This window comes from Oryctolagus cuniculus, chromosome 9, assembly GCF_964237555.1.
Source record: "Oryctolagus cuniculus chromosome 9, mOryCun1.1, whole genome shotgun sequence".
NCBI lineage: Eukaryota > Metazoa > Chordata > Mammalia > Lagomorpha > Leporidae > Oryctolagus > Oryctolagus cuniculus.
In genome coordinates this window covers 21,185,067-21,201,596 of record NC_091440.1, presented here as the reverse complement: position 1 = coordinate 21,201,596, position 16,530 = coordinate 21,185,067, and the positions used below count along the sequence as shown (strand labels likewise).

General features: G+C 40.3%; 1 protein-coding gene across 17 annotated transcripts in view; it reads left to right on the top strand.

Annotated features, from left to right (window-relative positions):
• The first annotated feature begins 962 nt into the window (after positions 1 to 962).
• GPC5 (glypican 5) overlaps positions 963 to 16,530 on the top strand; it is a 1,599,230-nt gene continuing 1,583,662 nt past the window's right edge. For all 17 annotated transcript variants that reach the window (XR_007921151.2, XR_007921150.2, XR_007921155.2 and 14 more), the window contains exon 1: positions 963 to 1,273. Coding sequence is in view for 13 of the 17 variants with exons in the window: in XM_017343550.3 (XP_017199039.2) it covers positions 1,111 to 1,273 (163 nt within the window). In the remaining 4 variants the exon portion in view is untranslated. The remainder of the gene's footprint in view (positions 1,274 to 16,530) is intronic.

The window sequence follows — 16,530 nt, the reverse complement described above, 5'->3', positions numbered from 1 at the left end:
TGTAAGTTGACAAAATGCTTTGAATCCATTTTAAAATCCCTTGAAGCCTTCATTTCTTGATCTTCCTTGTGAGAAAGTCCCCTAAGCACTCCACCTCAGTTGTTCTCTGAGGAATGTTTTAAGGAAATTCCAGACGCGGGGACCTCAGAAAGGCTCCCACAGATACAAAGTGCTGAGGTAAAATATGCCACTGGGTGATAAGAGAACCAACTGAACTTCACTGTGATAATAAGAATGTGATAACGTTTGATTGTAATTCTCATGACTTACAAATTCTTCCAGAAAATTGCAGTTCTTGTTATAGAAAAATGTTTCAAAGCAGTAAAAAAAATTAAAGCCATTTTAACTTCTCCTGTACATTCTCAGACCCCGTTAAGTGCTCTCCAGCCTCGCCGGTGTGATCTTTAACCATAAATATAATGTGGATTTTGCATCGTCCACAGATCCCATTTCACGCAGTTTGAATACGAATTCCTACGCACAGAGGCCTTGATTCGTGGAGAAATGTTCTAGCTCCCTTCCATTGGTGTTTATTTTGTCTTCCCCGACCTAATTCATACATTCTCTCTTTTCCTCAGGCTGGGAGCGCCGGCTCCAGCTTTCTCTCTGTTGCTTCGGTCCGGTCCATTGCCTTTCTAAGGTCTCTCCAGCTGGGGGCCGGGCTTGACCACGTCTCCGCCGCGCGGAGCGGGACAGCGCGTCGGGGGCGTGGCCTGTCCGCGGGGCGTGTCGTGCGGGGGGTGGAGCTTCCCGTGGAGCGCGGCCGGCGCGGACAGCCCAGGTTAGCGGCTGCAAGCCGAGCCCGCGGCGGCTGAGGCGGCGGTGGCTGGAGCTGGGTGCGCCCGGGTTTCCTGCGGCTCCAGCAGCGTTCTCCGCCCGCGCAGCGTCCACTCGCCCTGAGCCAGGGAGGGAGACCCTGCAGTGCTCCGCCCTGTAACTCCGGCGTCTCAGTTTCAGGGCTCCAGAGGAGAGAGCCCCGAGCGCTCCCAGGTGTAGCCAGTTTCCGAGTGCGGTCCCGAGGCGCCCGAGGCGCTGTCTCAGCGCGGGGCTGCTCGGGGCGCTCGCGGAGAGCGGGGGCCACCGCCGGGCGAGGTGGCCGGGACACCGACGATGGAAGCGCGACCCTGGCGCGTGGGCTTTCGCTGTCTGCTCCTCCTGGCTCTCGCCGGGTCCGCCCGAAGCGAGGGCGAACAGACCTGCGAAGAAGTTCGGAAACTTTTCCAGTGGCGGCTGGCCGGAGCTGTCAAGGGGCTGCCGGATTCGCCGCGGGCAGGTGAGGCGAGGCGAGGCGAGGCGGTGCGGTGCGGCCGGGCGCTGGCCCCGCGCTGCCCCCCGGCTGTGGGGCTGGCACCCCTAGGGGCCCGCCAGCCGTGCGCTGTGGATCCGGATGGGGATGCTCTGCGGGAGCGTCCTGGTGCGGCGCGGCTCGGGGTCTCCCTAACTGCGCTTGCGGCTGAGCCAAGCCCTGGGCGCTCGCTTTCCGCTCGCCCCGCTCAGGCTCGGAGGCGGCCCTGGAAAGAGCCAGTGAGGCGAGCGTCGGAGGACCCTGGGAGAAATTTCTCCCGTGCCCCGCTGGGGGGCCTCGGCTTGCTGCTTCTCACGGGGTGGGAGGAGTTGCCTTGGTCGCCCCAAGTTTGGTACTAAAAACGCAGAACTGCGTGACACTCCTTTGCTGGCGCATAGGGCACGAAGAGGTCAGCCGGGCTACTCCGAAATGCGGGCTCGGACCCTGTAACACCCACAGAGATGGTACCCTTCGAAGGGTCCCCTCTGCGCCCTGGCGCCAAAATGCTCGCCTCGGTGCAGGAGCCCGGGTGTCTCAACAGCGAGGCGGTGTCGAGCCTGAACGGTGTGGTTGGGGCTACAGGCGGTTGCATTGAGTGTTTTGGGGACCGCTTTACAGCATGAAATGGACCAGACGTTGCAAAAGGAACGAATGTGGTTGGTGTGGCCAGAGGAGACGGTGGTTGCTGCCTGCGCCTTCGTCCTCTGCCCCCTAGTCTCCACCGAGGGCGAGAGTTCCCGTGCGCCTTCCGTTAGCTTCCAGACGGGTCTTCCTGGTCCAACGCGGTAGCAGGTGTCTGGAGCTCAGAAAAGGCTTACTGGAGCCATGCACCCCTTTAGCTGCGACCATGGAGCCCGCACGCAGACGAAGGTTGTGAGGTGATTAGGTTGAACAAAGCACTGGTGGAGGATGTTTGAGCCTGAAGTCCACTCCCTGCCCAAGGGTCCAGGGTGGGGAGGTTCCCTCTGAGCATTTACTGAGCTGGGGCAGCTGTGCTTGATTGTTTTGCTGGTTGTGAACTCAATTCTCGTCCGCTGAGGAAAATCTGGGCGTTTGAGAACACTGCAGCCATTTGACCAGTCTTCAACGCACAAATGTGTATTTGAATACATACTGAGTGCCAGGTGCTTTTTTGCACACCACTGGAAGCAACATAGCCAGTGCTGTCAGGTTAGGTCTATTTTCCGACGTCAAACAAAATGACACCATATAAATCTTTATTTTCTTATTCCAGCATGTTCTATTAAGAATAAATCTCACTTATCAATTGCTGGTAAAACTAAAGTAAGTGTGTGTGTGTGTGTGCACGCGCGTGTGCAGCAGGGTGGTTACGTTGGACTGTTAAGTCCTCACCTTAATTATTAGATTTTTGCCTTCAAAATACTGTAACTTTGGCTGAGATGTTGCATGAATGTTGATGGCTCTCCAGAAAGGCCCTCTCTTATCTCAGTATTTCTAGTACCTGCTGAATGCAACACATTGACTAGTGGGTGTGACATTTCTAGAACCTGTGTGTCATCTCTTTTGAGGAGAAACTTTCCAGAGTATCATTCACTAAGATAGTCTTTTCCTGAGATATAAGGGTAAACTGAAGCTCTGCCCTACAGACAAGAAATGGTTTTTGTTATTTGCATTTGATTCACATGACACAGAAGAAGTGCCAGGGTGGTAACAATCTCCTTTTCTAAGTCATTCTGTGCAGTTTTCCCATTGCTTGTGCTCTGTGTCTGGCTTATGGTGATGGAGGAACCACAGCAGTCCCAAGGGGCTGTGCAGCCTTGCCCTCTTGGAGTTTTCAGTCTGACAGAGAAAATGTCATTAAGAAGTCACACATGAAAGTGCTATTCTGATTTAGAGTCAACCAATAAAAGACATTTATAAATGGATTTGATATAATTCTGAATATTTCTGGTTTCTGCAGATCATTCTTTGATTTGAATAGTTCACCAAAATATTAAACCCCTTTAACATTGATTATTCTCCTCTTCCCAGTTAAAAGAATCTCATCCCCAAATTGAATAAGCTATATGCTTCATAGATGTTTTCCTTATTTCTGCATTTAAATGTGATCTTAGCATTCAACAAGATTGTGTATATTACTTGGGTATCTTATTTCTAAAATTATTTTTGATCTAAAGAGAAAACACAATTAACATGTAATGATCTAGAAAATACAAATACTAGTATTCTTTGTAACAAGTGGATTTATTTAGCTTAGAGTTTTACATCGACTAGTGCTAGTGCCTTTAATTTGATATCTGTTTTCCTTGGAAGTTTTTTTTTGTGTGTGTGTGGTTTCTTGCATTTTTTGCCACGTTAGTTAATTCCTGAGATGTTTAGCCAGAATGCTGTTTTAAAGGTAGAATAACTTTTACAGTTTTCTCACTACATTTGTGATGTAAGCATCTTCTGAAAAATGTCATCCAATTTGAAATTAGGAAAATGATGAGAACAGCCATTTGAACTGTTTCTCAGATTCCCTTTATCTTTGTTCTCTACCCTGCTCCAATTCTTTTAAGCCTATTGAGCTCCTAAGTATATTTGGATGAGAAATGTAAAAAAGGAGAGAAGGTGAAAATGTGATTGGAATTATAGATTTCCCTGTATTCTGGTTTTATTTCCTAAGTAGTAGTCAAGATACTTGTTTATTTTTAGTTAGAAAAGAATTGTTAGTGAAAATGTCCTTTAAAGGTCTTTTTACTTTTATTATTGGGGAGGGGGAAATGCTTTCCTATTGAAATTCTCTTCACACATGCATTGTTCACACACTTGCGTCCTTTCTTCTTGGAGAGCATAAGTCAGGGAGAGAAGTTTGTAAAAAATCCAAGACGACATTCAGAATTTATGTACCAATTAGTTTTTTTTCTAGATTTGGGTATTCATTGATAGAGAAGTCTCTGCTACATATATCCTCTATATCACATTTGTAAAAGATACTTGGTAGATTTTGACTCTAAATGAAATAAGAAAAACATATTCTTGATGTGAAAAATGAAATCCTAATGCTATAAGACACTTTTAAGTGTTGCACTACGGTTTTTCCCCCCTAAACCTGCTTTCATATAATTGAATCTTGTACTCCAGCACAGTGCTATTTTATTGTCACACCCAAGAGAAACAATCTACCTTGTAACCTTGCAGTTTGGAATTATAAACATAATGGGTTTCAAAACTTGATTCTGCCATTTGGAGTTTACATCCTAGGCTCATCAGTTATTGTCTTTGAAATTTTGCTTCCTCATCTGAACTGAAAATCTTCTGAAATGAAATAGTATATGGAAAATAGCCCAAATCCAGGCACATACGAAATGTTCAGGAATATGTTCTTATCAGTGTCATCTAGTCTGCCCTCTGTAGCTACATCTGTGGATACATTCTGCATCTGTGGATTCAACCAACTGAAGACTGAAAATAATAAAAAATTGCATCTGTAGTGAACACATGCAGACTTTTTTTCTCATGCACCAAACAATGATTATTTTATGTGACATTTACGTTGTATTATACTATTAGTAATTTGAGGCGATTTAAAATTATTGTGCATAAAATATGTTCATAGGTTAATGAAAATACTCTGCCAGTTTGAATAAGCACCTTGGCTTTTGGTATCCTAGGAGGGTCTGGAACCAATGCCCATGTATACTAAGGGACAACTGTATTACTTTTTTTCATTTTTTTGTTTGTTTTTAAGATTTATTTGTTTTGAAAGGCAGAGCTACCAACAGGCAGAGGCAGAGAGAGGTCTTCCATCTGCTGGTTCACTCCCAGATGGCTGCAATGGCTGGAGCTGTGCCAATCTGTAGCCAGGAGCTTCCTCTAGGTCTTTCATGTGGGTGTAGGAGCCAAAGGACTTGGCCCATCTTCTACTGCTTTTCTGTGTGATAGCAGAGAACTGGATTGGAAATGGAGCAGTCAGGTTTTGAACCGGAGCCCATATGGGAGGCCGGCACTGCGGGCAGTGGCTTTACCCACTATACCACAATGCTGGCCCCAAACCTGTCTTTCATATCTTGATTTTAACTTGACTTTATGTGATTTTTAGGATGATATTTTTCTGAAATGTGAAGTTCTATATATCATAAAATGTTTTTTATAGTAAAGAGTTGTTTTTTTTTCAGTCCTAGGTGTTTATTTCTAAAATTGGGAAATAAGTTTCTATTTGAAATGATATTTCTAGGTTATGATGAATAAATATTTCTAAGAAAGCAACAATGTTGTATTACTGCTGGTTGCAACACCCGTAGCCACTGCATTCACTATTACCTACCATGTCATTTTTTAAAAATTTATTTTATTTATTTGAAAATAAGAGAAATTGAGATCTCCCATCTGCTGGTTCATTCCCATACAGCTGAAATGGCCAGGGCTGGGCCAGGCCAAAGCTGAGGGTCAGGCACTCAATTAGATCTCCCATGTGGGTGGCAGGGACCCACCAGATTGCTGGGACTCAATCACTTGAGTCATCACCTGCTGCCTCCCAGCATGTGCATTAGCAGGAAGCTGGAACAAACCCAGGAACTGAACTAAAATATTCTGATAGAAGATGTGGACATCTTAAATGATGTCTTAACCCATGCATCAAACACCCACCCCACCATTACATTTTTCTTTCTGCCTTCAGAAGGTAAAGCAGTATGTATGAGGTCATTTAAGAAGTCAGATAAATGGATGGCTGCTCATTGACAGTAATCTCAGTTTAGGAGTCTGTTTCTGTTAAATTAACCTCTCAAGCTGCTTCAGCAGTAGTTACAGTGATCCATTTTCCAAAGCCAAAATTGTGACATGGTCTGACATTGGGGCAGATTATTAATATCAGGATTGCCCTGTTTTGAAGCCAGCCAAGAACCACTAGAAACAAGTCTGTAGTCAAATAAAGGAGGTCCATTTTATTTGCTGCAGTAAAGGAGGTTGCACTCCACAGGAACTATGGGTATCTTGGTATCAGGCAGCTGGGCTTTTTATAGAATTTAGGCTTGTGCTGGGTGATTATAAGGAAGGTTTAATGAAATGAGGGCAATTCAGGAATCAGCTATGTTGATAAATTTTATCTAGATATTAGGAATATTAAGGTGAGGTTAGTTGTCATTATTAAAGAAGCAATAGTAACTAGTGCTGACCAATAAAGGGGGAATGTTTAGTCTCTTTTGTGGTGCAGAATGTCCTTGTTACTGTCCCCTTGCTCCAAAGCTCTCCAGTGGTCTTATTATAATTTCCTTATTCTGCACACATTATTTTGGTCAAATTGTGAATACCAAGGACCAGTTCTAGTGCCAGGGCAGTTTGTTACTTTCTCTCCCTGGAAAGTCCATGTGTGCTTTGATATCTCAGAGAATCATGTATTTCATTTTTACCTTGGCTTTTAGATGAGCTTAATGATGGGAAAGTGAGTATGAAGTTTTTATTCTAAGCTTATAGACTATGTCTTCAGGGATCTGAATATCAGTCACACAAAAATTTCTTAAAGGGTCAACTATAAATATTGTGTCAATGATAAGTATGCTGACAACTGTAAGTACTGTCTGTCAGCTCTCAATTGTATGTTTGTTGTGCCTTCCCTGCATCTCATCATTGACGCTCCTTTTCTTGGCAAGTATCCATCATTTTGTATTTGTATAATTGTCTTTAGGAAAGGTGCAATTTGGTGAACTTAAGGATAGTATTTTACATTTATCTCCCTTCACCTCCATGTTATATTTGGTTGTTTTTAGCCTGTTTGACTTTGTGAAATGTGAATTTTTGTTGTATTTGTATGTACCCACACAAGATCTTTCCACATGGTTCTTATATTTGATTAGAACAACTTCTAAATTTGTAACATCTCTTATCCTTAACTGGTAAGAACAAGAGCAACATTCTAACCAAGTGCTTCTCTTAAACAGACACAATGTCCTAAATAGACATTTGTTATAAATGTATGGTCTCTTGATAACTCTTCACCAGCAAACCACAAATCTGTTTTGTTAAAATGGAGTCACAAGAGGCTTCAAACGTATGCCTTTTTGAAATAGATTCTCTGTGCATGATCTACTCAGTTAAGTAACAATAATTACTTGTAATAAGAATAGACATTCTCCATCTTTTTTTGAAGCTTTTTTTTTTAAAAAATTATTTTTATTTGAAAGTCAGAGTTACACAGAAAGGAGAGGCAGAGAGCGAGCGCGCGCGAGCGAGTGAGCGAGGGAGGACGTTTGGTCGTTTGGTCGTTTGGTCGGTTGGTTGGTCGCTCTTCCATCCGATGGTTCACTCCCCAGTTGGCCGCAACGGCTGGAGCTGCACCAATCTGAAGCCAGGAGCCAGGAGCTTCCTCTGGGTCTCCCACGTGGGTGCAGGGGCCCAGGGACTTGGGCCATCTTCTACTGCTTTCCCAGGCCACAGCAGAGAGCTGGATCAGTATAGGAGCAGCCAGGACTAGAACAGGTGCCCATATGGGATGCTGGCACTTCAGACCAGGGTGTTAACCCGCTGCGCCACAGTGCCAACCCCAGTCTTTTTCTTTTCTTTTTTATTTTTAAGTTTATTTATTTGAAAGGCCGAGTTACAGAGGGGTAGAGGCGATAGAGGCAGAGACAGAGAGGACTTTATCTGCTTTTTCATTTCCTAAATGACCAAAATGGCTGGAGCTGGCTGAACTGAATCCAGGAGCCAGGAACCTCCTCCTGGTCTCCCATGTGGTTGCAGAAGCCCAAGGACTTGGACTACATTCCCCTGCTTTCCCAAGTGCATTAGCAAGGAGCTGGATCAGAAGTGGAGCAACTGGGACTTGAACCAGTCCCCATATGAGATGCTGACACTGCAGGCAGTGGCCTTACCCACCAAGCCACAGCACCGGCCCCTTGACTTCCAACTGGAAGAAAAGAACCAACTGGTCCCTTGATTCTTCTACTTTGCATCTTTAGTACATTTCAAATTTCACTAATGATATTGCTGAAATCATCTTAAAATGATTATTCATTTCTGGAAATCAAAACAAATAGTGCAGTTTTTGATCAGCTGTGTTAGGTCCTCATATGGCCACATTGTAAGTTGGGTGTGTAGTGCATTTTGATAGAAAGAAAATGAGATTTTGTTTTTATGCAAGAATATATGTTCTCTTGAAAGTTGAAAGTACAAAGAAAGTAAAAAAAAACTTACCATCTAGAAATTAAAACTGAAACTTCTTTTTATTATCTCTTTAGCATTCTGATCATTCCTCTGCTAAGCACATAACAATTTTTGAAAGAGTGTGGTATAATTTTTCTCTTTTTGTCACAAATATTTTCAGTTACAAGCATATCAGCGTTTCTCACTTCCTATGCTATTAAACATCCTTGTAAGAATGTTTTTTAAAGTGGTTATATAGAATGCCATTGAATTATTTTGCATAAATTAAATTCTACTGTGTTAAAAATGTAAGTTTCCAATTTTCACCACTGTGAAGTCCCATGTCTGAAGATTTGGGGTCAAATGTGCTAAATTTTTACCCCATTTACAGCTTGTTCCAGTTCATTACAGTTCATTCTATACTAGGGCTTTTTTATTTTTTAAGATTTATTTATTTATTTGAAAAAGAGTTACAAAAAAAAAAAAAAAAAAAGAGGGAAGGAGGGGGAGAGAGAGATTGATTGAGATTGATTGATTTCCATCCTCTAGTTCACTCCCCAGATGCCTGTGGCAGCCAGTACTGAGCCAGGAGCTTCATCTAGGTCTCTCAGGTGGGTGGCAGGATCCAAAACATGTGGGTCATCTTCCACTGCTTTCCCCAGTCCATTAGCAGGGAGCTGGATTGGACGTGGAGCAGCTGGGGCTGACTTGAACTGGTGCCCATAAGGTATGCCGGCATGGCAGGCTGCAGCTTTCCCCGCTGTGCCACAATGCTAGCTCCTATGCTAGGGCTTCTCAACCTCAGCACCTTTGACATCTGGGGTTGGATAGTTCTTTGTTGTGGGGGTCTAGCCTGTGCATTGCAGGATGTTCAGAAACATATCTCACCTGTGCCCACTACATGCCAAAAGCAGTGTACAACTCTCCTACCAAACTGTGACAACCAAAAATGTCTCCAGACATTGATGATGTTATCCTGTGGGAAGAAAATTGTCCTGATTGCAAACCACTGACCTGAACTGTCTAGCCCCTGGGTCCTTCATATGTAGATTGTGTAGCTGGTTTGTTTTAAGTATTAGATCTCAGCTTAAATGCCATCTCTTCAGAGGAGACTTTCTCAAGGCTTGCTAAACCAGATGATACTGGTTATCATTGTTTCCTGCAAGGCCACGTTACTTTTCATTCTTTTAGCTCTAGATCTTTCACTACTAGACTGTGTGCATGACAAAGATGGAGAGTATATCTACGGAGGTCAGTTTTGGAGCATGTGACTTGTGCAACACGGAGGATTCCAAACACAGAGGGACCCTGCACTTGGTTTAATTTTCTGCTGTAACCATATGAAAATTTCAACCATTAACTCTATATTTTGTTTTTGGGCTGGGCCTTGAAAATTATGTAGCCTGTTCGATGTGTTATTTAATGTACACCAGCATTTGGCATAGAATGGGAGTTAAAAGATTTGTTGAGTAACTTAGTAAAATCTCAGGGGACTTCTTGGTACATCTTTTGAACTTTTCTGTTTCTTAAGTTGAAGTCTAGAGGTCAGTCCATGGGTATTGAATGATTATGCTTTCTTTGTGTAATAACTTTATGTTTTATTATTTTTTTAAAGCTTAAAACAGGCTGGAACCATTAACCTGAAGCCTATCAGTTCCAAACTATTTTTACACATACAATTGCTTTAAAAGAATATCTCAATGATCATATTTTTAACCCATTTAGAGCCTTCCAGCTTTGCATACACTACAAAACTTCACTCAACACCTGCTTATAGTAGACTCAACAAATCATGGGACTATAAAAGACCCTAAGCCATTGAGCCCTTTGAACGTCTCTGACCCAGAGACTTCCCCTCTTGCTGCTGAGTGTTATTACCTAGGCATGTGAGGCCCCTGGCCAATTCCCTTCTCTCATGGGAGTTCACTGTTTCTCTTCCCCTTTGATGATGCCCTACATCGCTGCCTGTGATAGGCCTCTTGTATGTGAGGGACTTTGCACTAAAGGCAACCTATCAAAGTGCCACCCAAATAAAGCTTATTGTACATTACTGCCATCTAGTGGTAATGTCTAACTCTAAAATCCTGGAACTCAGTACACATGGATCCATACTTGACTCTAGTATACTCATAAAATGGTGACTCAAAGTAGTAATACTGATTTTAAGTGTATTTCTTACCATTTACCAATAGGCTATTGGAAAACAAGATCTGTAATTGATTTCTCTTTTTGTCCTATGATTAGGCCAACATTAATAAATACATTTTTATTTGTAAAATTAATCTTATAGTTACCTATACATTTAAAAAATTTAGTTGTATTTTACATTTATAATTAATAGGATGAGAAATATAGTATGTGAAATTTCTTAAAATATGTTCTGAGCTTGGCTTAAATGTTTTTACTTTAGCAGAGTTAATTTTTCTTATGTAATGCTTTAAACTTAGAGGGATTTTTATCAGTGTTATGTGACATTTTTGAAATGGAGTAAATGAATTGCCAGAAACAATGCCTGGGACAGTTTCTCAAATGTCCTGTGAGGAAAGGAAAAGTATTTAACATTTAAAGGATTTATTTGTACACCTGTCATCATCATGTAGCCATTGTGACTGATCTACCTCAGAGCTTTATTGATCTATTATTGGGATGATTTAGAAAATAAAGGTGACGAGATGTAATGTGCGCTTGACTCTGGTTTGGTTGGTTGATGTTTTATTTGAATGTCTTTCCTGCAGAGTGGTATTTTTCCATGAGGGAACTTAATAGTAATGAACTAGAACATGGTTCAGTTTTCTTCATTTTCCACCCTTGTTCATTCCATTTTGGGAGTAAAACACATACCATTTATTTGTGGAATTGTTCCTGAGCCAAGAAGACCACTGTTTAATTACAGGATACTGATTTTGAGTTCAGAGTCCATGTAGAGCACCTTTCAGAATAATGCAGAAATAATTGTTATCAAACCACAAAACATGGTATATAGTAGAGAGCTAATCTTTGCTCTGTATTTCCAACAATTCCAAATTTAGTAAAACTTAGTCATTTTCCTCTATATTTATTAAAATGACAGGTAAAATTGTGTATCATATGGTGTTTTGAAGTATACAGATATTGTGGAATTGTTAAATATATCTAATTAAAATTTGCATTCCCTTTTGTGGTGAGAACATTTAATATTTACTCAGCATTTTTTGAGAATAAGTATGTCATCATTAACTGTAGTCACTGTACTTTAGAACTGGTTACTTGATTTTATTCCTCCTGTCATTTGGTGTCCATTGACTAACATCTTTTTAAATCCCACCTGCACCCTCTCCAACTGCCGTAGACTGTGGCAAATACTTTTCTACTCTTTACTTTGATAAGATCAACTTTTTTAGAGTCCATATATGAGTGAGATCATGCACAGTTTATCTTTTTGTCTCTGGGTTATTTCAGTTAACATGGTGTCCACCAGATTCAGGTTCATCTTTTGTCACTAATGGTGGGATTTCCTTCATTATTATAGATTAGTAATATCCCATTGTGTTTGTGTATCGTGTTTTCTTAATCATTCATTATTGGGCATTTCGATTTATCTGCAATTGAAGACCTCTTTTCAATATTATGTCACAAAATTACTACTTTTTCTATATAAAGTATGGCTGGTTATTTAGGATATTTTGTAAAATATATTAGAATATTTTGCATAGTAGGATTTTTAATGTCAGTGTTAATACAATAAACATGCATAATCTGATATGTTTCAGCCATTTAATAAATTTCAAATGCAGTCATATTTAAAAGCTGGTCAACATTTCTTATTTCATAATTTATTACTCTTATAGGATGGTGAATTTGAATTACTAGCTTTCCTTTCCTTTTGTGCCATGATAAACAAATTTATTTTAGTTTTTATAATTTTATGTAAGCGATGTAATTAAGTAGTCTTTGCAGCTATCTTTTTAGAGTTAATAGTCTCCGATTTTTCCTTGTCTTATAGTTTCAAGGGAATTTAGTTCATGATTTCTTCTATATTCACTTTGGGAGAGGATAAAATCTGAGAAGAGAGTTGGATAAAAAGCAAACATAGTGTGTGCCTTCATTGATCAAATAATGTAAAAGTTATTCCAGAATATCTTTCTTTATGACATACATTTTCTTTCATCGGAAGACTGTCAATATTAAATTATCTGTTGAGATTTATTTGCTTTTTTGAATAACTCTCCTATTCAGTAAGGTTATACCAAGTTACATTTGGTTCGTTTTCTTTTGATCATTGAGATGTCTGTGGTTAATGAGCTGAAACTGAAGTAGGTCAATAAAATGAAGAGATTAACAGTCCGTTCTCACCAGGCTTGGAACACCTTTCATTCCGAGTTAAAAAAGTCATTTTTTAAAAAAGGTTTTTGATCAACTTAAAAGGTAAAGGAAATAGAAATAATATGGCGTGACTCAAAAGGCTCAGAAATCAATGAGTTCTTTTAGGGTACCATTTTCAGGTGAAGTTAGAAGGATCCATGTTTGTATAGTTAAGAGCTTAGTTACAAAAACAAAACTAGATTTTATAAATTCAGTGTCACAAAAACTGTTATTAAATATTTAATATTCAATATGTCTTTGACAATATCTTACATACATAACAAGAAAAAATGGTAGATGTGACAGAATTGTAATGTCATGAGATAAACAGATGGGAAAAGCAGACTGTTAACTTATAATTTCTCGCATATTATGGTCATGTGTTTTAGTGTAAAACAATGAATTTTTGTTTTGAAGAGTTTATTCTTCATCACTTGTTAGCTTTGTGACATTTTTCAAATGATTCAACTTCCCAGAAAATGTTTTTCTTTCTTCAGAGAGAGAGCGATATAGGCTTGCTCCTTTTCCCTTTCAGTAGTTTGATATGGTAACGATGGTTTTTAAACAGTAATGCTTGTATTCTTGGCAAATGTGACTTAACTAAATCTATTACAAAATTTGTTCTTAGATATGTTAACAAATGTTTTGTGTTGGTTCAGGGAGTAGGCAGAGAAATTGGGAGAGTTGTTTCCCTTTATGCTGAAAAAATACCAAACTTTCAAGTATTTATCTTCCATCATTCACCCTGAAATAATCCTGTACTCTTAGGTTTTCATTATTTAATTACTAACTTCATATTTGTAGTTTAATTCTGTGGCAAAATCAAATTTGTTTATTAATATGTGTAGTTGAAGATTTAAAGATTTGGCTTTTGCAGACTAATTCTATTTAACTCAATTAAAGTCAAGAAGGGGATAATGTACCTAGAAATTTGTGAGGTTTTAAAGCTGAATTAATGTTAGTAGGGACTGGTTCTGTAATGCGTGGCTGGCTTCATCAGGTGAGTTGGAGTAAATTCTCTGTTTTGTTTTATCCGGTTCTTACCTCTTCTAGTACTGATGGACCTTTGTGTGTTCCCTGTATTGGTGATAAAGTGTGAGTATGGGGCATGCGAAGTCTCTGCTTGCCTCTTCAGATGATATCTGCATCCTACTCCATGTTCCTAGACTAAATCACTAGAAAGCAATGGCTAGAGATGAGACTGGATGGAGATGTGGAACGAGATAGATCCCAAGCCTCATGTTATAGTCATTGCACATTGCTTGTGTTCCTTTACCTAAAGCATTCCTGTCAGGTGGCCTCTCCTAAAGGGTAGTAAGAATGTCCTCTCCACAGGTACTAGCTAGAGAGGACTGCACAATCCCTTATAGTTTTGTTATACCCTGACCTTTATAAAATGTTTACCAATCCAAGGCCACCAATCTTTTTTCTCCCTGGATTCTGTATGATAAAACTTTATATACCTTATTTATTTTTTTTTAAAGATTTATTTGTTTATTTGAAAGTCAGAGTTACACAGAGGAGAGGCAGAGAGAGGCAGAGAGAGAGAGAGAGAGAGAGAGAGAGAGAGAGAGGTCCTCCATTTGATGGTTCACTCCCCAGTTGGCCTTAATGGCCGCAGCTGTGTTGATCTGAAGCCAGGAGCCAGGAGCTTCCTCCGGATCTCCCACACGGGTGCAGGGGCCTAAGGACACGGGCCATCTTCCACTGCTTTCCCAGGCCACAGCAGAGTGCTGGATGGGAAGTGGAGCAGCTGGGTCTCGAACAGGCGCCCATATGAAATGCCGGCGCTTTAGGCCAGGGCGTTAACCCACTGTGCGGTAGCACCGGCCCCAAAACTTTATTACTTTAAATATGTAAGTTCACAGCTTCAAACCATAGTTTGAGCTGTATTTGAAATATGTCAGGGCAGTGTGTTTGGTGTAGAGACTTGGGATACCTGCATCCCATACTGGAGTGCCTGATTTGAGTCCTGCCTACTCCACTTCCAATTCAGTTTCCGGCTAATGTACTCCCTGGGAGGCAGCAGGTGGTGGCTCAAGTGCTGGAATCTCTGCCGCTCATGATAGAGACCCAGAAGGAGTGCTGGGCTCCTGGCTTTTGCTGGCCCAGCCCTGGCTGTTGTGGGCATTTGAGGGACGAATCAGCGGATGGAAGATTTATCTGTTTGTCTGTCTTTCAAATACATGAAAATATATAAAGGAAAAATTTGGAAAGACAAATGTGTTCGAGTTATTTAAATGCTTTTAGAAGTTCTAATCAATGATGATCTCTTACATTCAGTTGCCTCGGGCTAATGACTTTTGTTCATTAATTGTTTCTTTCCTTCCCTTTCCCCTCATTCTTTGATGAGCAGTAGTGTCAGTTAACCCTTCAGGCTTCAGTTGGAAATGTGATTAAGTCAGTAAACTGTGTGATGACTGTAGTTTAATTCCTACCTACTCTACTAGTTCTACCAGCCATCAAATGCTCATAGATCCTGTTTTGCAAATGTCTGTCTAATTTCTCTGCCCACCACCATTGCCACTGCTTTGCGTTAAGCTAGTGCCTTTTCATAACTGAATTACTCACTCAGCCAACATCTGGTTTTGGTTCTTGCCAGCCCATTTCTCAATGAGTTCCTAATAAAACTCAGATCTTTTTATCTTGTGATATATCCTTCAGTGCTTTCTCTTTGCTGTTCATTTTAAAAATATGATTGTATGTAAATGCATAACTTAAGTGTAATAAAAGGAAACATCAGGATGAAATAAATGGGAGGGTATTCCCAGGGCATTTCATATGCAATGTACAGCAATCAAAAGCTTAGTACCCTTAATCATAAATGAGCTTTTATAAATTGATAACAAAGACATTAATATTCTGAAGGAAATGAAGGAGAACCTAAAAAGGAAATTCAAATGCTATAAATGATGCTGCAGATATGTGAAGATGATTAAGCTCAAATTAACACAGAAAAAAACAATTTCTCAGGAATGTCACAGTATTAAAGGTTAGAAATACTGATGTTAATGTTTCTGTGGCTGTAGGAAATAGAATACTCTCATATACAAATACTGAAAAAGAAGACTGCTGAAGACTGTTTCTATACTCTGGAGAATTCTGCATGGATGGCTCAAAATTTAAATCTCGTTTACCCCTTGCCCCAGCAATTCAAATTCACAGGAAAGTATTCCAAAACAAAGTAACTGTACAAAACTTGAACTAATTTATATGTAAGCATATTCATTGCACAGAAAATTTATAGCTAATATGAATCTGTTAAATGATCAGTTTTGGATAATCATGTAGAAATTAAACCAGGAGAGGTAATGGTATATAAACAAAGTAGAACAGTGATTTCTGACATTGTTAAAAGGAAAAAGCAAATTATGTTTTTGCTATAAAATAGAAAAAACCTACTTGCATATCAGTGTATGTATCAATAATATCCAAACATACATAAAATGCTGTTAGGTATAGATACTTTTGGGGACTAGAACCAGGAGGAGAAAAGCAGCTGAGAAGTAAAAATAATATGACTTCATGAATTTCCATGTCCTTTGAATTATTGAAAATGACAATCTTTTTAACAGTCGAATGTTTAGATTTACGCTTTGATAAGTGAAACTTAAAAATGTTGGTGAGTCACACTTAGCAGAGCACTGAGATGAAGCCGAGACGTCCTGGGCCTCCGTGTAAGCAGCCTTCAAGTATGCTGGGACTGGGTCCAGCGGCATCAAGAGCAGCAATTAATCCATTGTTGTTTGTTTTACTGTTTCTTCGGTGCATTTTATCAGAACCTTCAAGATCCAGCTCCTTTCTTAGCTTCACACGCTCTCTTT